We start from the raw sequence: 25,053 nt of genomic DNA, 5'->3' as shown, positions 1-25,053 counted from the left end.
GGACGTAGTATGCAAACATCCTCCCCAAATCAGTCCCCAACAAAACATCAGTGGGCAAATTATCAGACAGCCCCACTTCCTTCACCCCGCTCCCGGCACCCCAATCAATAAAAACCCGGGCCATCGGTAAGGGACAGCTGATGCCCCCAATCCCAGTGACAGTTAGGGTTTTCCCCGGAATGATTTCTTCAGGGGCCGCCAGTTTGGGTCGGATGAGGGTTCGTTCAGCCCCGGTGTCCTTGAGGCCTGTAGCAACATGGCCTCCCACAGTGACGTGCTGTACGTTGTCACACACCCTCCCAACCACACCACCCACCAAAAGAACTGCTGCATTAGGCCCTGGGGCCTTGGCTTGGGTGTTCTTCTGCTTGGTTGGGCAGGAGAGACTGATATGACCAGTCTGATGGCAGGTGTAACACGTGCGAGGTTCGGTGGTCGGTCTGGTGCTGTTGGCCACGGGGCCAGGACCTCTGGTGTGTTGGCTGGCAGGGGTACTGGCGTTGGTTGCAGGCTTACCCCCTCTCCAGCTGGTGACAGGCTTCCGCCCTTCCGATCTACGGTTGGCCTCATAGGCATCGGCAATCTGGGCTGCTTTCGTCACGTCTTTGGGTTCTCTGTCCATCACGAACTGTCGCACCTCAGCTGGGCAAAGATGAAAGAACTGGTCTTTGATCATCAGGTCTCGCAGCTGTGCAAAGGTGGTCACTGACAGTCCTTGGGTCCACTGGTCAAAGTGGGTCCCCAGTCCATGCACCACATCACTGTAACTGTCGTGTGGGCCACGTTGGAGGGTCCGGAACTTTCTACGGTACACCTCGGGTGTAAGCTGGTACTTGGCTATCAGAGCCTGCTTGATGGCCTCATAGTCACCATCTTGTTCTTGAGGGAGGGCAGCAAACGCCTCCAGAGCTTTACCTCTCAGCCCTGGTGTCAGGTATCGGGCCCATTCATCTGTAGGCAGCCGGTATTGTCTGCAAGCTTTCTCAAAGGCCCGCAGAAAAGTGTCCAAGTCTCCGTCCTTCTCCATAACAGGAAAGTGATCAGGCCGGGGCTTCGGTATCTGAGCGCTGCTGGGCTCACGTCTCTGGGCGGTGGAGGGCATCCCCCCTTGCCGGAGCATCTCCAGTTCATGTTCTCGCTGGGCTTGGCGCTCGGCTCTCTCAGCCTCCCGCTCGGCTCGCTGGGCCTGGGCCTCTCGCTCGGCTCGGGCCTCCTGCCGATACTGCTGAATCAGCCGTAGGCGTCCCTCATGGTCATCAGTGGGGAGTTCTTCCAAGGCCGCCTGCAGGTGGGGGTCCAATTCGCCCGGATTGCTAACAGGGCCAGCATTCAGTGGTTGGACCTCTGCTGCAGCACCATGTTCGCTGGTGCTGGCTTCTGCGGCCTCTGCGCTCTGAGAGCGGTCTCGAGCGGCTTCCCATTGCACCAGATCTGCGACCAGTTGGGCTTTGTTTTTGCTTGCAAAGTCAATGTGCTGTGTCTTGCATAAGACAACAAGGGTGTCTCTGGTCTGCTGCTCATAAAAGGTTTCTCCCAGCACAACCATGGTTGCCAAATAAAAGATAGGGTAGAAAAACGAAGAGAAAGGGAAGGGATAATTACCAGTACGCAATTGTCTCACAACTAAAAAGCACTGAGTTCGTTCTCCAAACTTATTTGCGTAGAGTCCTCGCAAGAACTTTCTGCAAGTTTTTAGTGAGAGGAATGATTACTCAAACCAAATCACTAATGCTCTAAGATATCCCACCGCCTTGCCACCAATTGTCACGATTCCCCTGACCGCTGTCACCAATGGGTCAGGAGTCACACCGTGACCGTCACCCCTACGTCACGGATTGAGGTGACTTTAGGCCAACAGACGGCTATCACATGTGCAGGGGGGCTTATCTTAGTTATCCCTCCACTCCACGATGTGATGAAAAACCACACACAAGGCTATTGACCTCTTGCTTACAGCAGGGGCTTATTCTAGGTATCCCACTGCTTTCAATATACCACAAACTGCAGGGATTTATGTATATCCCGCTTACAGTTCCACTTAACACTTGCAGCCCTCTGGCGCCCCCTTACTCTCAGGTCAGATTAGGTACTGCACCCTGGGTAATTAGTCGCCAGGAAGGCTGCCTGCTATGTACTGGCTATTGGGCACGCTGCAGCGACGCGATAACTACTCCCACTCAGGCAGGAACAATAATTATCAAACCCGCAGTTGCTTCAGCATAATCCAACAGTCAGCGCACTTTCGCTGCCACCAGCTTCGATTAAACGGGTCCGAAGCTAACCCAACACAACAGTAACAGTAGCGTATTTCCCTTCAGAAGACAGGGTAAGTTTAGAGCATGGATGAACGAACTAATATATAATAGTATATTCCATTGAAATTAATTAGGCAGTGCTTTATCAAAAATATTTTATAAAGAAGTTACAAATGAGACAATTGCAAATATGTACAAGGGTAATTATGAAATAAACAGGGTTTAAATGAGAAAAGTAACACTCACATGTTCAACGCATTGCAGGCAACCAGGCTAGGGCAGTTTTTCCCCATACGTCCCAGCTCATTTGGACGTGAGCAGGGCTCTTCCAGGACAAGACAAGAAATCAAGCAGCAAGTGACTCCTCAGAGCCTGCCAGACACTTAAAACATTAAGGCTGTGACATCACAGAAAGGCTGGCTTATCCAGACCCTCCTCTCTCTACATTCTGCCTAAACTTTAAACTATTCTCTCTAATTTCTATAACTTCACTACAAAACACGTCATAGTTCTAACAAACCCATCAATCATCTCGGGTTAACATGAGCATTCTAATGAGATCAAATATGTCCTATCTGGGATACATATTTACAGAGAAAACCCTACTTCTTTACCAGACGGAGTTAGAAGCCCGAGTCTCAAGGGATGGGTACCTACACCGAGTGGGAATACGAATATATATTTTCGTGTTCTTACCGTAAACATGGTGCATAATATCGTACCAAAACCAAACAAAGGATCTTTCATGAATTTTGGAGCCACTTTACCAGTTCTGACTAGTGAAGGTGGGAGGGGTGAGGGACTTTCCTCTGAGCCTGGAATTTATGACCCCAGGGCAACAAAACCCCCTTCTAGCCTACAGTCCGTAGCCCAGAGAGAAACAAGTAGAGTCAGCTAGTGAAGGGGGGGTTTAGCCCACCTCATAAGCTGACGAGCAACTAAACTTATATGATATTTCATACCATATCGTGGCACTTTTGTTTGCTATTTTTTCTGTCCAGCTTGCTATATTGGTTTGTCTTGCTTGCTGGAAGCTCTGGGACGCAGAGGGAGCACCTCCGTACCGTTAGTCGGTGCGGAGGGTCTTTTTGCGCCCTCTGCGTGGTTGTTTGTAGGTTTTTGTGCTGACCGCAAAGCTATCTTTCCTATCCTCGGTCTATTCAGTAAGTCGGGCCTCACTTTGCTAAAATCTATTTCATCTCTGTGTTTGTATTTTCATCTTTACTCACAGTCATTATATGTGGGGGGCTGCCTTTTCCTTTGGGGAATTTCTCTGAGGCAAGGTAGGCTTATTTTTCTATCTTCAGGGCTAGCTAGTTTCTCAGGCTGTGCCCGAGGCGCCTAGGTCTGGTCAGGAGCGCTCCACGGCTACCTCTAGTGTGGTGTGATAGGATTAGGGATTGCGGTCAGCAGAGTTCCCACGTCTCAGAGCTCGTCCTATGTTATTAGTAACTATCGGGTCATTCTCAGTGCTCTTAACCACCAGGTCCATTGTGGTTCTAAATCACCAGTCATAACAGTACTGGAGGCCCAAAGTACTAATGCTTCTCAATAGAGGGAAAAGAGAAGTTCTGAGACCATTTTTTTTTTCTCTGTACTGTGTTTTGTCTTTCTTTTCCCCTAGACATTTGGGTGGTTCAGGACACAGGTGTAGTGATGGACATTAAAGGTCTGTCTTCTTGTGTGGATCAGCTCACGGCAAGAGTACAAAATATTCAAGACTTTGTGGTTCAGAATTCTATGTTAGAACCTAGAATTCCTATTCCTGATTTGTTTTCTGGAGATAGAGCTAAGTTTCTGAGTTTTAAAAATAATTGTAAACTATTTCTGGCCTTGAAACCCCGCTCCTCTGGTGACCCAGTTCAACAAGTTAAGATCATTATTTCTTTATTACGTGGCGACCCTCAAGACTGGGCATTTTCCCTTGCGCCAGGAGATCCTGCATTATGTGATATTGATGCGTTTTTTCTGGCGCTCGGATTGCTGTATGATGAACCTAATTCAGTGGATCAGGCAGAGAAAAATTTGCTGGCTCTGTGTCAGGGTCAGGATGAGATAGAGATTTATTGTCAGAAGTTTAGAAAGTGGTCTGTGCTCACTCAATGGAATGAATGTGCGCTGGCAGCAATTTTCAGAAAGGGTCTCTCTGAAGCCCTTAAGGATGTCATGGTGGGATTTCCTATGCCTGCTGGTCTGAATGAGTCTATGTCTTTGGCCATTCAGATCGATCGACGCTTACGTGAGCGTAAAACTGTGCACCATTTGGCGGTATTATCTGAGCATAAACCTGAGCCTATGCAATGTGATAGGACTTTGACAAGAGCTGAACGGCAAGAACACAGACGTCGGAATGGGCTGTGTTTCTACTGTGGTGATTCCACTCATGCTATCTCCGATTGTCCTAAGCGCACTAAGCGGTTCGCTAGGTCTGCCACCATTGGTACGGTACAGTCAAACTTTCTTTTTTCCGTTACTTTGATCTGCTCTTTGTCATCCTATTCTGTCATGGCATTTGTGGATTCAGGCGCTGCCCTGAATTTGATGGACTTGGAGTATGCTAGGCGCTGTGGGTTTTTCTTGGAGCCTTTGCAGTATCCTATTCCATTCAGAGGAATTGATGCTACGCCTTTGGCCAAGAATAAGCCTCAGTACTGGACCCAACTGACCATGTGCATGGCTCCTGCGCATCAGGAGGATATTCGCTTTTTGGTGTTGCATAATCTGCATGATGTGGTCGTGTTGGGGTTGCCATGGCTACAAGTCCATAACCCAGTATTGGATTGGAAATCTATGTCTGTGTCCAGCTGGGGTTGTCAGGGGGTACATGGTGATGTTCCATTCCTGCCTATTTCATCATCCACCCCTTCTGAGGTCCCTGAGTTTTTGTCGGATTACCGGGATGTATTTGATGAGCCCAAATCCAGTGCCCTACCTCCTCATAGGGATTGCGATTGTGTTATCGATTTGATTCCTGGTAGTAAGTTTCCTAAAGGTCGACTGTTTAATTTGTCTGTGCCTGAGCACGCCGCTATGCGGAGTTACGTAAAGGAATCCTTGGAGAAGGGTCATATTCGCCCGTCGTCGTCGCCATTGGGAGCAGGGTTCTTTTTTGTGGCCAAGAAGGATGGTTCGTTGAGACCTTGTATTGATTACCGCCTTCTAAATAAAATCACAGTCAAATTTCAGTACCCCTTGCCGCTGCTGTCTGATTTGTTTGCTCGGATTAAGGGGGCTAGTTGGTTCACCAAGATAGATCTTCGTGGTGCGTATAATCTTGTGCGTATTAAACAGGGCGATGAATGGAAAACAGCATTTAATACGCCCGAGGGCCATTTTGAGTACCTGGTTATGCCATTCGGGCTTTCCAATGCTCCATTAGTATTTCAGTCCTTTATGCATGACATCTTCCGAGAGTACCTGGATAAATTCCTGATTGTATACTTGGATGATATTTTGGTCTTCTCGGATGATTGGGAATCTCACGTGAAGCAGGTTAGAATGGTGTTCCAGGTCCTGCGTGCGAATTCTTTGTTTGTGAAGGGGTCAAAGTGTCTCTTTGGTGTTCAGAAGGTTTCATTTTTGGGTTTCATTTTTTCCCCTTCTACTATCGAGATGGACCCTGTTAAAGTTCAGGCCATTTATGATTGGACTCAGCCGACATCTCTGAAGAGTCTGCAAAAGTTCCTGGGCTTTGCTAATTTTTATCGTCGCTTCATCAATAATTTTTCTAGTATTGCTAAACCGTTGACTGATTTAGCCAAGAAGGGTGCTGATGTGGTCAATTGGTCTTCTGCTGCTGTGGAAGCTTTTCAGGAGTTGAAGCGTCGTTTTTCTTCTGCCCCTGTGTTGTGCCAGCCAGATGTTTCGCTCCCGTTCCAGGTCGAGGTTGATGCTTCTGAGATTGGAGCAGGGGCTGTTTTGTCGCAAAGAAGTTCTGATGGCTCGGTGATGAAACCATGTGCCTTCTTTTCCAGGAAGTTTTCGCCTGCTGAGCGTAATTATGATGTTGGCAATCGAGAGTTGCTGGCCATGAAGTGGGCATTCGAGGAGTGGCGTCATTGGCTTGAAGGAGCTAAGCATCGCGTGGTGGTCTTGACTGATCACAAGAACTTGACTTATCTCGAGTCTGCCAAACGGTTGAATCATAGACAGGCTCGTTGGTCGCTGTTTTTCTCCCGTTTTGACTTTGTGGTTTCGTACCTTCCGGGCTCTAAGAATGTGAAGGCGGATGCCCTGTCTAGGAGTTTTGTGCCCGACTCTCCGGGTTTGCCTGAGCCGGCGGGTATTCTCAAAGAGGGGGTGATTTTGTCTGCCATCTCCCCTGATTTGCGGCGGGTGCTGCAAAAATTTCAGGCTGATAGACCTGACCGTTGCCCAGCGGAGAAACTGTTTGTCCCTGATAAATGGACGAGTAGAGTTATCTCTGAGGTTTATTGTTCGGTGTTGGCTGGTCATCCTGGAATCTTTGGTACCAGAGATTTGGTGGCTAGATCCTTTTGGTGGCCGTCTCTGTCGCGGGATGTGCGTTCGTTTGTGCAGTCCTGTGGGATTTGTGCTCGGGCTAAGCCCTGCTGTTCTCGTGCCAGTGGGTTGCTTTTGCCCTTGCCGGTCCCGAAGAGGCCCTGGACACATATCTCTATGGATTTTATTTCGGATCTCCCCGTCTCTCAAAAGATGTCGGTCATTTGGTTGGTTTGTGATCGCTTCTCTAAGATGGTCCATTTGGTACCCTTGTCTAAATTGCCTTCCTCCTCTGATTTGGTGCCATTGTTTTTCCAGCATGTGGTTCGTTTACATGGCATTCCGGAGAACATCGTTTCTGACAGAGGTTCCCAGTTTGTTTCGAGGTTTTGGCGAGCCTTTTGTGCTAGGATGGGCATTGATTTGTCTTTTTCCTCGGCTTTCCATCCTCAGACTAATGGCCAAACTGAACGAACCAATCAGACCTTGGAAACATATCTGAGATGTTTTGTTTCTGCTGATCAGGATGATTGGGTGTCCTTTTTGCCTTTGGCTGAGTTCGCCCTTAATAATCGGGCCAGCTCGGCTACTTTGGTTTCGCCGTTTTTCTGCAATTCTGGTTTCCATCCTCGTTTCTCTTCAGGGCAGGTTGAGTCTTCGGACTGTCCTGGTGTGAATACTGTGGTGGATAGGTTGCAGCAGATTTGGACTCAGGTAGTGGACAATTTGACCTTGTCCCAGGAGAAGGCTCAGCTTTTCGCTAATCGCAGACGCCGTGTGGGACCCCGACTTCGTGTTGGGGATTTGGTTTGGTTATCTTCTCGTCATATTCCTATGAAGGTTTCCTCTCCTAAATTTAAACCTCGTTTTATTGGTCCGTATAGGATTTCTGAGATTCTCAATCCGGTGTCTTTTCGTCTGACCCTCCCAGACTCCTTTTCCATACATAATGTATTCCATAGGTCGTTGTTGAGGAGATACGTGGCACCTATGGTTCCATCTGTGGAGCCTCCTGCCCCTGTTTTGGTGGAGGGGGAATTGGAGTATATTGTGGAGAAGATTTTGGATTCTCGTGTCTCTAGACGGAAACTCCAGTATCTGGTCAAATGGAAGGGTTATGCTCAGGAAGATAATTCCTGGGTTTTTGCCTCTGATGTCCATGCCCCAGATCTTGTTCGTGCCTTTCATGTGGCTCATCCTGGTCGGCCTGGGGGTTCTGGTGAGGGTTCGGTGACCCCTCCTCAAGGGGGGGGTACTGTTGTGAATTCTGTGGCTGAGTTCACTTCTGTGGTCACAAGTGGTATTGCAGTCTCTGGGCTTCCTCCCTCAGGTGTTTTGGTGAGCTCGTTGGCTGCCTTGCTATTTAGCTCCACCTGAGTCTGTCTTCCTTGCTCCTTGTCAATGTTCCAGTGTTGGATCTGAGCTACTGCATCTTTCCTTGGGCCTGCTGCTCTGCTAGATAAGTGCTTCTAGTTTGTTTTCTGTTTTTTTTCTGTCCAGCTTGCTATTGTCTTTTGCTGGAAGCTCTGAGAAGCAGAGGGGTGCACCGCCGTGCTGTTAGTTCGGCACGGTGGGTCTTTTTGCCCCTTTGCGTGGTTTTCGTTCCATCCATAATGTATTCCATAGGTCATTGTTGCGAAGATACGTGGCACCTGTGGTTCCATCCGTTGATCCTCCTGCCCCGGTTTTGGTTGAGGGGGAGTTGGAGTATATAGTGGAGAAGATTTTGGATTCTCGTATTTCGAGACGGAAACTCCAGTACCTGGTTAAGTGGAAGGGTTATGGTCAGGAAGATAATTCCTGGGTCTTTGCCTCTGATGTTCATGCTGCCGATCTGGTTCGTGCCTTTCATTTGGCTCATCCTGGTCGGCCTGGGGGCTCTGGTGAGGGTTCGGTGACCCCTCCTCAAGGGGGGGGTACTGTTGTGAATTCTGTGGTCAGGCTCCCTCCTGTGGTCATGAGTGGTACTTCGGCTGGTTCTGTCCATGAGCTTCCTTTGGTGGATGTGAGTGGGGCTGCGGCTTCTGAGTTTCCTTCCTCAGGTGACGAGGTTAAGTCGTTAGGTGCTGCTCTATTTAACTCCACCTAGTTCTTTGTTCCTAGCCTCCAGTCAATGTTCCAGTATTGGTCTTGCTCTCTCCTGGATCGTTCTTGTGGCCTGTCTGCCCTGCATAAGCTAAGTTCTGCTTGTGTTACTTTTGTTTGCTATTTTTTCTGTCCAGCTTGCTATATTGGTTTGTCTTGCTTGCTGGAAGCTCTGGGACGCAGAGGGAGCACCTCCGTACCGTTAGTCGGTGTGGAGGGTCTTTTTGCGCCCTCTGCGTGGTTGTTTGTAGGTTTTTGTGCTGACCGCAAAGCTATCTTTCCTATCCTCGGTCTATTCAGTAAGTCGGGCCTCACTTTGCTAAAATCTATTTCATCTCTGTGTTTGTATTTTCATCTTTACTCACAGTCATTATATGTGGGGGGCTGCCTTTTCCTTTGGGGAATTTCTCTGAGGCAAGGTAGGCTTATTTTTCTATCTTCAGGGCTAGCTAGTTTCTCAGGCTGTGCCCGAGGCGCCTAGGTCTGGTCAGGAGCGCTCCACGGCTACCTCTAGTGAGGTGTGATAGGATTAGGGATTGCGGTCAGCAGAGTTCCCACGTCTCAGAGCTCGTCCTATGTTATTAGTAACTATCGGGTCATTCTCAGTGCTCTTAACCACCAGGTCCATTGTGGTTCTAAATCACCAGTCATAACAGGTTAGTGAGTCGCTTACCTCCACATCCTCGATGGACCCACCGGCCTTGTCTTGGGCCAGCATGTCCAGGAGGGTGTCTTCCTCCCCGTCTTCGGGCAAGCTGGAGACCGGTAGGACGAAAGGTTCAAGTTCGTGATGAGCCTTCATCATGTTGACGTGAAAGGCCTTTCGCCTACCCCGAACGTGGTCAAGTATGACCACGTAGGTGACCGGGTTGAGCTGTTGGTGGATGACGTACGGACCCTCCCAGGATGCCTGAAGCTTATCCGTTGGCATGGGGACCAGCACCCACACCTTTTGACCCACGTGGTAGGTCCGCTCCCGGGCGTTCTGGTCGTACCAGTGCTTCTGGTCAGCCTGAGCCTGCGTCATGTTGTCATGCACTAACTGCGTCAAGGTCTGCATCCTGTCACGGAAGCGCAGGACATACTCCACTATGGACACTTCAGAAGGGTTCAGCTCCTCTTCCCAGGATTCCCTTACCAACCAAAGGGGTCCCCGGACTCGCCTGCCGTACAGGAGCTCGAAGGGGGAGAACCCCGTCGAGGCCTGCGGAACCTCTCGGTAAGCGAATAGCAGGTGTGGGAGGTACAGCTCCCAGTCACGTCCTTGGGTCTCAACCAGCATGCGTAGCATCTGTTTGAGGGTACCATTGAAGCGTTCACACATGCCATTGGTCTGTGGGTGATACGCACGCGATACCAGGTGCTTCACCTGCATTCTCTTACAGAGAGCCTCCATTAGGTGAGACATGAATTGGGTCCCTTGATCAGTAAGCATCTCCCTGGAAAATCCTACATGTGAAAAGATAACCAACAGGGCATCCGCCACCTTATCTGCCCTAGTTGACGCCAGAGCTACTGCCTCTGGGTACCGGGAAGCGTAGTCTACCACAGTAAGGATGTATTGCTTTCCAGAGCTGCTGGGCCCACAATGTCCACCGCGATTCTCTGGAAAGGCTCCTCTATCACTGACAACGGGATCAGGGGAGCCTTAAGAGCAGGCCCCGCCTTCCCCACTCTTTGAGAAGTGATAGATGAGCGGCAGTAGTTTGACACATCTGTCCCCATCTTAGGCCAATAGAAGTGTTGAGACAGTCAGACCTTAGTTTTGCTAATCCCCAAGTGTCCAGCTAGCGGGATCTCATGGGCAATCCGTAACAACTCACCCCGGAATTGCTGCGGGACGACCAGCTGTCTTTCACTCAACCACTCCTTTTGCGATTCTCTGGGTACTGTCTCCCGGTACAACCTTCCTCGTTCCCAGAACACCCTCTCCTTACTAGTCACGGAGGTGGGCGTCTCGGCGAGTTGTCTCAAACTCTCTAGGCTCGCATCTGCGTGCAGAGCGGCCTGAAACTCCTGGCTAGGGGAAGCCAGAAGCATCGTCAGGGTCCCATCCCCACGGGAACCCTCTTGGACCTGCTCTGGGTCCACCTCTGGTTCAGTCACCATGATGACTGAGGAGGGTCCGGAAGGCAGACAGTTATCTGCGTTCCGGGCACTCTGACTCCAAAGACTATGGAATAACCCCCTGTGTAACCTCCTCGGCCCCCTCTCTCGCCCCGGTATAACGTCCTCGGCCCCCTCTCTCTCCTCCGGTATAACGTTCTCTGCCCCCTCTCTCCACAGACGGACTGTCATTACGTCATGATCTTCTTCCAGTACTGCATTATGGCGAACTACAGCTGGCTACTGGTGGAAGGGCTCTACCTGCACACGCTGCTCGTCGTCTCCTTCTTCTCCGAGTGGAAATATTTCTGCTGGTACATTGCCCTGGGGTGGGGTGAGTGCACAGCGCAGCAGGAGACCCCCAAAACCTGGACCCCAACTCATCACTATCTGTGTACTGCAGGTTCTCCTCTGGTCTTCATCATCGCGTGGTCGGTGTGCCGACAGCTGTATGAGAACACGGGGTGAGTATACAACGCCCACCCTCCGCCATAACCCTCCTCAGTACCCAGAATCCCCCATTATACTGACACCAGCACTATTACCCAGAATCCCCCATTATACCGACACCAGCACTATTACCCAGAATCCCTCATTATACCGACACCAGCACTATTATCCAGAATCCCCCATTATACCGACACCAGCACTATTACCCAGAATCCCCCATTATACCGACACCAGCACTATTACCCAGAATCCCCCATTATACCGACACCAGCAATATTACCCAGAATCCCCCATTATACCGACACCAGCACTATTACCCAGAATCCCCCATTTTACCGACACCAGCAATATTACCCAGAATCCCCCATTATACCGACACCAGCACTATTACCCAGAATCCCCCATTATACCGACACCAGCACTATTACCCAGAATCCCCCATTATACCGACATCTATTATATTACCTAGAATCTCTCCTTATAGTGGCATGTAAAAGTTTGTGCACCCATGGTCAAAATTACTGTTATTGTGAACAGTTAATTAAGTTGCAGATGAAATTATCTAAAAGGCCTAAAGTTACAGATGACACATTTCCTCTGTATTTTACGTAAAATATATTTATATTTTAATCTTTTACATTTTCAAAACTACAATAAGAAAAATGGTTAGATGCCAAAGTTTGTGCACCATTGCAGCTTCGTGTGCTTAGAGAACTGTGCCCGAGGTTTCAGACCTTAGTTATCCTGTTAGGGTTATTGTTCACTATCATTGTTCGGAAAGGCCAGGTGAGACAAATTTCCAGATTTAAAAACCCGGCCTTCTCTAGCCTTGTGCCCAAAACCAGCAGCCATGGGATCTTGTAAGACGCTGCCGAGCACTCTGAGAATGCCCACAAAGCAGGAGGAGGCTGTAAGGAGATTGCAAAGTGTTTTCAAGTTGCCCTTTTCTCAGTTCTGTAATTAAGAAATGGTCGTTACCAGGAACAGTGGAGGTCAAGATAAGGCCTGAAAGACCAAGCAAAATTTCAGTGCAAGCTGGTCGTAGGATTGCTGAGACAAATCAAAACCCCCGCTTGACTGTAAAAACATTCAGAGAGGTTTGGCAGACTCTGGAGTTGTGGTACATTGTTCTACTGCTCAGAGACATCTGCACAAATATGGCCTCATGGGAGAGTCATCAGAAGAAAACCTCTCCTGCGTCCTCACTATAAAATTCAGAGTAAGAAGTATGAAAAGAGCAGCTAAACAAGACTGATGCATTATGGAAACAAGTCCTGTGAACGATGAGGATAAAATAGAACTATGGCCACAATGATCAAAGGTATGTGTGGAGAGAAAAGGGCGCAATTTCAGGAGAAGAACATCTCGCCATCCATTAAGCATGGGGGGAGATCAATCAGGCTTTGGGGTTGTGTTGCAGCCAATGACATGAGGAACATTTCACGAGTAGTGGGAAGAAAGGATTCAATGAAATTCCAACAAATTCTTGATGCAAACATAAAAATATCTGTAAAAAAGCTGAAGATGAAAAGAGGGAGAGGAAAAGGATGGCTGCTACACATGTAGAATGATCCTAAACACGTCACAATCCACAATAGATGACCTGAAAAGGCCCAAGATGAAGGTTTTACAGTGGCCCTCACAGTCCACTGATCTGAACACCATTGATAATCTGTGGTGAGACCTCAAAATAACCGAGGATGCAAGACGCCCCAGGAATCTCACAGATCAGGAGGAGTTCTAAAAAGGAAGAACGGAGGAAAATCCCTCAGAAGAAATGAAAGACTCTTGTTTGGCTACAAAAAGTTTACAAGCTGTGATACTTGCAAAAGAGGGCGCTGCTAGGTAATAACCATGTAGGGTGCACAAACTAATGCATTGGCCCATTTTACTTTTTGTAATTTTTAAAATGGAAAACATGAAGATATATATTTATTTTAATTTTGCCTAAAATACTAAGGAAATGTGACATCTGAAACTTTAGGTCTTTTAGATCATTTCATCTTCAACTTGCTGAAGTGTTCGCAATAACAGTAATTTTGACCAGGGGTGCACAGACTTTTACATTCCACTGTATATGGACATCTATTATATTAGTCAGAATCCCGCAGTGTACAGATATAACCGATATCTGTTCACTCCTGTTTGTGTGGACATTGATGTGGCTTGCATCCCCATGACAACACTGCAGGTAACTGATAGCATGAGGCGCAGTGCTGTGAGGGCGATGCCTCGGGTGCAGGTTGTGTCTGAATTCGGCTTCTGTTTCTTTCAGCTGCTGGAACATCAACTCCAACGCCAGCGTCTGGTGGATAATCCGGGGCCCGGTCATTCTCTCCATATTTGTAAGTGACACAATGTGACCCTGAATCATTTCAGCACTTTTCCCCCTTTAATGTCACACATAATCTACTGTATACAAACAGACTGGAATCTTTTCCAGTCGCTGCTTCGGTCGCTATTCCAGCTGCTGCTCCGGTCGCTGCTCTGGTCACTATTCCAGCTGCTGCTCTGGTCGCTGCTCCGGTCGCTGCTCTGGTCACGATTCCAGCTGCTGCTCCGGCCGCTGCTCTGGTCACTATTTCAGCTGCTGCTCTGGTCGCTGCTCCGGTCAGTATTCCAGCTGCTGCTCCGGTCGCTGCTCTGGTCACTATTTCAGCTGCTGCTCCGGTCGCTGCTCCGGTCGCAGCTATGGGCACTATTTCAGCTGCTGCTCCGGTCACTATTCCAGCTGCTGCTCCGGCCGCTGCTCCGGTCGCTGCTATAGTCACTATTTCAGCTGCTGCTCCGGTCGCTGCTTCGGTCGCTGCTCTGGTCACTATTTCGGCTGCTGCTCCGGTCGCTGCTCTGGTCACTATTCCAGCTGCTGCTTCGGTCACTGCTGTGGTCACTATTTCAGCTGCTGCTCCGGTCGCTGCTCTGGTCGCTATTCCAGCTGCTGCTTCGGTCGCTGCTCTGGTCACTATTCCAGCTGCTGCTTCGGTCACTGCTGTGGTCACTATTTCAGCTGCTGCTCCGGTCGCTGCTCTGGTCACTATTCCAGCTGCTGCTTCGGTCGCTGCTCTGGTCACTATTTCAGCTGCTGCTCCGGTCGCTGCTCTGGTCGCTATTCCAGCTGCTGCTCTGGTCGCTGCTCTGGTCACTATTCCAGCTGCTGCTCCGGCCGCTGCTCCGGTCGCTGCTATGGCCACTATTTCAGCTGCTGCTCCGGTCGCTGCTCCGGTCACTATTCCAGCTGCTGCTCCGGCCGCTGCTCAGGTCGCTGCTCTGGTCACTATTCCAGCTGCTGCTCTGGTCACTATTTCAGCTGCTGCTCCGGTCGCTGCTCTGGTCACTATTCCAGCTGCTGCTCCGGCCGCTGCTCCGGTTGCTGCTCCGGTCGCTGCTCTGGTCACTATTCCAGCTGCTGCTCCGGCCGCTGCTCTGGTTGCTGCTCTGGTCGCTGCTCTGGTCACTTTTCCAGCTGCTGCTCCGGTTGCTGCTCTGGTCGCTGCTCTGGTCACTATTCCAGCTGCTGCTCCAGCCGCTGCTCCGGTTGCTGCTCTGGTCGCTGCTCTGGTCACTATTCCAGCTGCTGCTCCGGCCGCTGCTCCGGTTACAGACTATTATCTTTTTGTGCACTAAAATACCAAGCATCCAACACTGGATTGAAAGTGGTTGTTTCATCGGTATTGTTGCACCTGTGTTTTTGCCATCATTAATTGGGTCCGCTGCACCCTGCCAGTGCATTTGTCTTGGAGGCCTGAGCAGGTAATCATCTCTGTTTTTTTCTCTGTGACTTTTCTCCTGTCTGTGTGTGTGTATCACAGGTGGGGTAGTGGCCCTGGGAGCTCTGACGTAACATCTGCCATTATCCTGGCGAGTCAGCGAAAGGGTGAGACTCTGTAATGTGCACCATCTTGGAGAATTGTTCTACGTATTATCTGCCTGTTTTGTGGTTCAAATAAGCGAGAAAACAGCCGCACTCTCTCGGGATATAGCTTGCAAAGTGGTGTATTTATTCACATGTGTTTCGTGGTTCAATAAACCATTGCCACACTGACAGTGCCTGTAGTCACTGAGCACAATCCTGATCACAGGTATCAGTGTAATCAGTATAACGGCACCGACCTGACACTGCATGTAGTTACTGAGCACAATCCTGATCACAGGTATCAGTGTAATAGGTATAACGGCACCGACCTGAAACTGCCTGTAGATACTGAGCACAATCCTAATCACAGGTATCAGTGTAATTGGTATAACGGCACCGACCTGACACTGTCTGTAGTCACTGAGCACAATCCTGATCACAGGTATCAGTGTAATCAGTATAACGGCACCGACCTGACACTGCCTGTAGTTACTGAGCACAATCCTAATCACAGGTATCAGTGTAATTGGTATAACGGCACCGACCTGACACTGTCTGTAGTCACTGAGCACAATCCTGATCACAGGTATCAGTGTAATCAGTATAACGGCACCGACCTGACACTGTAGTCACTGAGCACAATCCTGATCACAGGTATCAGTGTAATCAGTATAACAGCGCCGACCTGACACTGTCTGTAGTCACTGAGCACAATCCTGATCACAGGTATTAGTGTAATCAGTATAACGGCTCCGACCTGACACTGTCTGTAGTCACTGAGCACAATCCTGATCTCAGGTATCAGTGTAATCAGTATAACGGCACCGACCTGACACTGCCTGTAGTTACTGAGCACAATCCTCATCACAGGTATCAGTGTAATCAGTATAACGGCACCGACCTGACACTGTAGTCACTGAGCACAATCCTGATCACAGGTATCAGTGTAATCAGTATAACGGCACCGACCTGACACTGTAGTCACTGAGCACAATCCTGATCACAGGTATCTGTGTAATCAGTATAATGGCACCGACCTGACACTGTCTGTAGTCACTGAGCACAATCCTGATCACAGGTATCAGAGTAATCAGTATAACTGCACTGACCTGACATTGTTTGTAGTCACTGAGCACAATTCTGATCACAGGTATCAGTGTAATCAGAATAACGGCACCGACCTGACACTGTAGTCACTGAGCACAATCCTGATGATAGGAATCACTGTAATCAGTATAACGGTGCCGACCTGACAGTGTAGACACTGAGCACAATCCTGATCACAGGTATCAGTGTAATCAGTATAACGGCACCGACCTGACACTGTCTGTAGTCACTGAGCACAATCCTGATCACAGGTATCAGTGTAATCAGTATAACTGCACCGACCTGACACTGTCTGTAGTCACTGAGCACAATCCTGATCACAGGTATCAGTGTAATCAGTATAACGGCACCGACCTGACACTGTCTGTAGTCACTGAGCACAATCCTGATCACAGGTATCAGTGTAATCAGTATAACGGCACCGACCTGACACTGCCTGTAGTCACTGAGCACAATCCTGATCACAGGTATCAGTGTAATCAGTATAACGGCGCCGACCTGACAGTGTCTGTAGTAACTGAGCACAATCCTGATCACAGGTATCGGTGTAATCAGTATAACGGCACCGACCTGACACTATGTGTAGTCACTGAGCACAATCCTGATCACAGGTATCAGTGTAATCACTATAACGGCACAGACCCGACACTGTGTGTAGTCACTGAGCACAATCCTGATCACAGATATCAGTGTAATCAGTATAACGGCACCGACCTGACACTGTGTGTAGTCACTGAGCACAATCCTGATCACAGGTATCAGTGTAATCACTATAACGGCACCGACCTGACACTGTCTGTAGTCACTGAGCACAATCCTGATCACAGGTATCAGTGTAATCAGTATAACGGCACCGACCTGACACTGTCTGTAGTCACTGAGCACAATCCTGATCACAGGTATCAGTGTAATCAGTATAACGGCTCCGACCGGACACTGTCTGTAGTCACTGAGCACAATCCTGATCACAGGTATCAGTGTAATCAGTATAACGGCACCGACCTGACACTGTCTGTAGTCACTGAGCACAATCCTGATCACAGGTATTAGTGTAATCAGTATAACGGCTCCGACCTGACACTGTCTGTAGTCACTGAGCACAATCCTGATCACAGGTATTAGTGTAATCAGTATAACGGCACCGACCTGACAATGTCTGTAGTCACTGAGCACAATCCTGATCACAGGTATTAGTGTAATCAGTATAACGGCTCCGACCTGACACTGCCTGTAGTCAGTGAGCACAATCCTGATCACAGGTATTAGTGTAATAAGTATAACGGCTCCGACCTGACACTGTCTGTAGTCACTGAGCACAATCCTGATCACAGGTATCAGTGTAATCAGTATAACGGCACCGACCTGACACTGTCTGTAGTCAATGAGCACAATCCTCATCACAGGTATCAGTGTAATCAGTATAACGGCACCGACCTGACACTGTCTGTAGTCGCTGAGCACAATCCTGATCACAGGTATTAGTGTAATCAGTATAACTGCACCGACCTGACACTGTCTGTAGTCACTGAGCACAATCCTGATCACAGGTATAGTGCAATCAGAATAACAGCACCGACCTGACACTGTCTGTAGTCACTGAGCACAATCCTGATCACTGGTATTAGTGTAATCAGTATAATGGCACCGACCTGACACTGTGTGTAGTCACTGAGCACAATCCTGATCACAGGTATCAGTGTAATCAGTATAACGGCACTGACCTGACACTGTCTGTAGTCACTGAGCACAATCCTGATCACAGGTATCAGTGTAATCAGTATAACGGCTCCGACCTGACACTGTCTGTAGTCACTGAGCACAATCCTGATCACAGGTATCAGTGTAATCAGTATAACGGCACCGACCTGACACTGTCTGTAGTCACTGAGCACAATCCTGATCACAGGTATCAGTGTAATCAGTATAATGGCACCGACCGGACACTGCAATCACTGAGCACAATCCTGATCACAGGTATTAGTGTAATCAGTATAACGGCTCCGACCTGACACTGTCTGTAGTCACTGAGCACAATCCTGATCACAGGTATCAGTGTAATCAGTATAACGGCAGCGACCTGACACTGTCTGTAGTCAATGAGCACAATCCTGATCACAGGTATCAGTGTAATCAGTATAACGGCACCGACCTGACACTGTCTGTAGTCACTGAGCACAATCCTGATCACAGGTATTAGTATAATCAGTATAACGGCTCCGACCTGACACTGCCTGTAGTCACTGAGCACAATCCTGATCACTGGTTTCAGTGTAATCAGTATAACGGCACCGACCTGACACTGTCTGTAGTCACTGAGCACAATCCTGATCACAGGTATAGTGTAATCAGTATAACGGCACCGACCTGACACTGTCTGTAGTCACTGAGCACAATCCTGATCACTGGTTTCAGTGTAATCAGTATAACGGCACCGACCTGAGACTGTCTGTAGTCACTGAGCACAATCCTGATCACAGGTATCAGTGTAATCAGTATAACGACACCGACCTGCCACTGCCTGTAATCACTGAGCACAATCCTGATCACAGGTATCAGTGTAATCAGTATAACAGCACCGACCTGACACTGTCTGTAGTCACTGAGCACAATCCTGATCACAGGTATCAGTGTAATCAGTATGACGGCACCAACCTGACACTGTCTGTAGTCACTGAGCACAATCCTGATCACAGGTATCAGTGTAATCAGTATAACGGCAAAGACTTGACACTGTCTGTAGTCACTGAGCACAATCCTGATCACAGGTATCTGTGTAATCAGTATAACTGCACCGACCTGACACTGCCTGTAGTCACTGAGCACAATCCTGATCACAGGTATTAGTATAATCAGTATAATGGCACCGACCTGACACTGTCTGTAGTCACTGAGCACAATCCTGATCACAGGTATCAGTGTAATCAGTATAACTGCACCGACCTGACACTACCTGTAGTTACTGAGCACAATCCTGATCACAGGTATCAGTGTAATCAGTATAACTGCACCGACCTGACAGTGTCTGTAGTCACCGAGCACAATCCTGATCACAGGTATCAGTGTAATCAGTATAACGGCACCGACCTGACACTGTCTGTAGTCAATGAGCACAATCCTGATCACAGGTATCAGTGTAATCAGTATAACGGCACCGACCTGACACTGTCTGTAGTCACTGAGCACAATCCTGAGCACAGGTATCAGTGTAATCAGTATAATGGCACCGACCTGAGACTGTCTGTAGTCACTGAGCACAATCCTGATCACAGGTATCAGTGTAATCAGTATAACGGCACCGACCTGACACTGTCTGTAGTCACTGAGCACAATCCTGATCACAGGTATCAGTGTAATCAGTATAACGGCACCGACCTGACACTGTCTGTAGTCACTGAGCACAATCCTGATCACAGGTATCAGTGTAATCAGTATAACAGCACAGACCTGACACTGTCTGTAGTCACTGAGCACAATCCTGATCACAGGTATCAGCGTAATCAGTATAACTGCACCGACCTGACACTGCCTGTAGTCACTGAGCACAATCCTGATCACAGGTATCTGTGTAATCAGTATAACTGCACCGACCTGACACTGTCTGTAGTCACTGAGCACAATCCTGATCACTGGTATCAGTGTAATCAGTATAATGGCACCGACCTGAGACTGTCTGTAGTCACTGAGCACAATCCTGATCTCAGGTATCAGTGTAATCAGTATAACGACACCGACCTGACACTGTCTGTAGTCACTGAGCACAATCCTGATCACAGGTATCAGTGTAATCAGTATAACGACACCGACCTGACACCGTCTGTAGTCACTGAGCACAATGCTGATCACAGGTATCGGTGTAATCAGTATAACGGCACCGACCTGACACTGTCTGTAGTCACTAAGCACAATCCTGATCACAGGTATCAGTGTAATCAGTATAACGGCTCCGACCTGACACTGTCTGTAGTCACTGAGCACAATCCTGATCACAGGTATCATTGTAATCAGTATAACGGCACCGAACTGACACTGCCTGTAGTCACTGAGCACAATGCTGATCACAGGTATCAGTGTAATCAGTATAACAGCACCACCCTGACACTGTCTGTAGTCACTGAACACAATCCTGATCACAGGTATCAGTGTAATCAGTATAACGGCACCGACCTGACACTGTCTGTAGTCACTGAACACAATCCTGATCACAGGTATCAGTGTAATCAGTATAACGGCACCGACCTGACACTGTCTGTAGTCACTGAACACAATCCTGATCACAGGTATCAGTGTAATCAGTATAACGGCTCCGACCTGACACTGTCTGTAGTCACTGAGCACAATCCTGATCACAGGTATCAGTGTAATCAGTATAACGGCACCGAACTGACACTGCCTGTAGTCACTGAGCACAATGCTGATCACAGGTATCAGTGTAATCAGTATAACAGCACCGCCCTGACACTGCCTGTAGTCACTGAGCACAATCCTGACCACAGGTATCATTGTAATCAGTATAACGGCACCGACCTGACATTGTCTGTAGTCACGGAGCACAATCCTGATCACAGGTATTCGTGTAATCAGTATAACAGCTCCGACCTGACACTGTCTGTAGTCACTGAGCACAATCCTGATCACAGGTATCAGTGTAATCAGTATAACGGCACCGACCTGACACTGCCTGTAGTCACTGAGCACAATCCTGATCACTGGTATCAGTGTAATCAGTATAACAGCACCGGCCTGACACTGTCTGTAGTCACTGAGCACAATCCTGATCACAGGTATCAGTGTAATCAGTATAACGGCACCGACCTGACACTGTCTGTAGTCACTGAGCACAATCCTGATCACAGGTATCAGTGTAATCAGTATAACGGCACCGACCTGACACTGTCTGTAGTCACTGAGCACAATCCTGATCACAGGTATCAGTGTAATCAGTATAACGGCACCAACCTGACACTGTCTGTAGTCACTGAGCACAATCCTGATCACAGGTATCAGTGTAATCAGTATAACGGCACCGACCTGACACTGTCTGTAGTCACTGAGCACAATCCTGATCACTGGTATCAGTGTAATCAGTATAACAGCACCGGCCTGACACTGTCTGTAGTCACTGAGCACAATCCTGATCACAGGTATCAGTGTAATCAGTATAACGGCACCGACCTGACACTGTCTGTAGTCACTGAGCACAATCCTGATCACAGGTATCAGTGTAATCAGTATAACGGCACCGACCTGACACTGTCTGTAGTCACTGAGCACAATCCTGATCACAGGTATCAGTGTAATCAGTATAACGGCACCGACCTGACACTGTCTGTAGTCACTGAGCACAATCCTGATCACAGGTATCAGTGTAATCAGTATAACGGCACCGACCTGACACTGCCTGTAGTCACTGAGCACAATCCTGATCACTGGTATCAGTGTAATCAGTATAACAGCACCGGCCTGACACTGTCTGTAGTCACTGAGCACAATCCTGATCACAGGTATCAGTGTAATCAGTATAACGGCACCGACCTGACACTGCCTGTAGTCACTGAGCACAATCCTGATCACAGGTATCAGTGTAATCAGTATAACGGCACCGACCTGACACTGCCTGTAGTCACTGAGCACAATTCTGATCACTGGTATCAGTGTAATCAGTATAACGGCACCGACCTGACACTGTCTGTAGTCACTGAGCACAATCCTGATCACAGGTATCAGTGTAATCAGTATAACGGCACCGACCTGACACTGCCTGTAGTCACTGAGCACAATCCTGATCACTGGTATCAGTGTAATCAGTATAACAGCACCGGCCTGACACTGTCTGTAGTCACTGAGCACAATCCTGATCACAGGTATCAGTGTAATCAGTATAACGGCACCGACCTGACACTGCCTGTAGTCACTGAGCACAATCCTGATCACAGGTATCAGTGTAATCAGTATAACGGCACCGACCTGACACTGCCTGTAGTCACTGAGCACAATCCTGATCACTGGTATCAGTGTAATCAGTATAACGGCACCGACCTGACACTGTCTGTAGTCACTGAGCACAATCCTGATCACAGGTATCAGTGTAATCAGTATAACGGCACCGACCTGACACTGTCTGTAGTCACTGAGCACAATCCTGATCACAGGTATCAGTGTAATCAGTATAACGGCACCGACCTGACACTGTCTGTAGTCACTGAGCACAATCCTGATCACAGGTATCAGTGTAATCAGTATAACGGCACCGACCTGACACTGCCTGTAGTCACTGAGCACAATCCTGATCACTGGTATCAGTGTAATCAGTATAACAGCACCGGCCTGACACTGTCTGTAGTCACTGAGCACAATCCTGATCACAGGTATCAGTGTAATCAGTATAACGGCACCGACCTGACACTGCCTGTAGTCACTGAGCACAATCCTGATCACAGGTATCAGTGTAATCAGTATAACGGCACCGACCTGACACTGCCTGTAGTCACTGAGCACAATTCTGATCACTGGTATCAGTGTAATCAGTATAACGGCACCGACCTGACACTGTCTGTAGTCACTGAGCACAATCCTGATCACAGGTATCAGTGTAATCAGTATAACGGCACCGACCTGACACTGCCTGTAGTCACTGAGCACAATCCTGATCACTGGTATCAGTGTAATCAGTATAACAGCACCGGCCTGACACTGTCTGTAGTCACTGAGCACAATCCTGATCACAGGTATCAGTGTAATCAGTATAACGGCACCGACCTGACACTGCCTGTAGTCACTGAGCACAATCCTGATCACAGGTATCAGTGTAATCAGTATAACGGCACCGACCTGACACTGCCTGTAGTCACTGAGCACAATCCTGATCACTGGTATCAGTGTAATCAGTATAACGGCACCGACCTGACACTGTCTGTAGTCACTGAGCACAATCCTGATCACAGGTATCAGTGTAATCAGTATAACGGCACCGACCTGACACTCTGTAGTCACTGAGCACAATCCTGATCACAGGTATCAGTGTAATCAGTATAACGGCACCGACCTGACACTGTCTGTAGTCACTGAGCACAATCCTGATCACAGGTTCCCTTTAACCCCTTATTGCCAGCTGACGGAGTAGTACGTCTGATGTCAGTATCACCCGCTTTGATGTGGGCTCCGGCGGTGAGCGCACCTCAAAGCCGCGACATGTCAGCTGTTTTAAACAGCTGACATGTGCCCGCAATAGGCGCAAGCAGAATCGTGATCCGCCATGCCCGTTAACTAGTTAAATGCCGCTGTCAAACATTTAACAAGCACTTCCGTCGCTCAGCCGGAAATACGCGCTTCGCTGATGTGATCGGGGGTCAGCGCTGCGTTGCCATAACAACCCGAGGTCTCCTGCAGACCTCTATGGTTGATGATGCCGGATTGCTATGAGCGCCACCCTGTGGTCGGCGCACATAGCAATGCTGTAATTCTGCTACATAGGAGCGATCTGATCATCACCTCTATGTAGCAGAGCTGATCAGGCTATGCCAGCTCCTAGCCTCCCATGGAGACTACTGAAACATGCCAAAGGTAAAAAAAAAAGTGTTTAAAACAAAAAAATGTAAAAGTTTAAATCACCCCCTTTCACCCAAATCAAAATAATTAAAAAAAAAATCAAACCTACACATATTTGGTATCGCCGTGTTCAGAATCGCCCGATCTATCACTAAAAAAAGAATTAACCTGATCGTTTAACAGCGTAGCGGAAAAAAGAGCCAGAATTAGGTTTTTTGGTCGCCACGACATTGAATTAAAATGCAATAACAGGCGATCAAAAGAACGTATCTGCACCAAAATGGCATCATTAAAAATGTCATCTCGGCACGCAAAAAATAAGCCCTCACTCGACCCCAGATCACGAAAATTGGAGACGCTACGGTTCTCGGAAAATGGCGCCATTTTATTTTTAGTAAAGGTTGGAATTTTTTTCACCACTTGGATAAAAAATAACGTAGACATGTTTGGTGTCTATGAACTCGTACTGACCTGGAGAATCATAATGGCAGCTCAGATTTAGCATTTAGTGAACCGAGCAAAAAAGCCAAACAAAAAACAAGTGTGGGATTGCACTTTTTTTGCAATTTCACCGCATTTGGAATTTTTTTCCCGTTTTCTAGTACACAACATGCTAAAACCAATGATGTCATTCAAAAGTACAACTCGTCCTGCAAACAATAAGCCCTCACATGGCCATATTGATGGAAAAATAAAAAAATGATGGCTCTGGGAAGGAGGGGAGCGAAAAACTCCAGTCATGAAGGGGTTAATATAATCAAAAAAGTCCCGTTGTATTGATAAAGGAGATTCTTAGACTTGTAGTTCCACTAACTGCTGAGCCCCGTCCTCTTTTAGGGAGGGGGAGATGGGACACACCGGAGGCGGATAGCTGCACATAACTGTAAAGCATCAGATGTAGCAGAGCTGGAGCGGTCATGTTGCCCTGTACAGGTCCACATAGATTATGGAGTTCATCTTTACCCCTTCAGGGATCATAAAGGGGCCGACAATCTCTCTCCCCACGATTCCAGCCCCAAACATGACTCCACCTCCTCCTTTTCATGGGGCGTCCATCAACCAGCCATCCTGCACTCCATCCATCTGGACCATGGAGCGTTGCACTCATCGGTGAACAGTTTGGACGTCAGTCTTCATGGATCGTTTGGCCACTGGAGCCGCTTCTGCTTGTGTGCCGTGGATAGAGGCGGT

At 48.3% G+C, this 25,053-nt stretch overlaps 1 protein-coding gene across 2 annotated transcripts in view; it reads left to right on the top strand.

Annotated features, from left to right (window-relative positions):
- SCTR (secretin receptor) overlaps nt 1-25,053 on the top strand; it is a 177,221-nt gene that overhangs the window by 112,350 nt on the left and 39,818 nt on the right. For both annotated transcript variants that reach the window (XM_069732564.1, XM_069732563.1), the window contains exons 7-9: nt 11,088-11,241; nt 11,311-11,371; nt 13,633-13,702. In XM_069732564.1, coding sequence (XP_069588665.1) covers nt 11,088-11,241; nt 11,311-11,371; nt 13,633-13,702 — 285 coding nt within the window. The remainder of the gene's footprint in view (nt 1-11,087; nt 11,242-11,310; nt 11,372-13,632; nt 13,703-25,053) is intronic.

The sequence above is a fragment of the Ranitomeya imitator genome, chromosome 7 (genome assembly GCF_032444005.1).
Source record: "Ranitomeya imitator isolate aRanImi1 chromosome 7, aRanImi1.pri, whole genome shotgun sequence".
NCBI lineage: Eukaryota > Metazoa > Chordata > Amphibia > Anura > Dendrobatidae > Ranitomeya > Ranitomeya imitator.
This window is presented reverse-complemented; position numbering and strand designations above follow the sequence as displayed.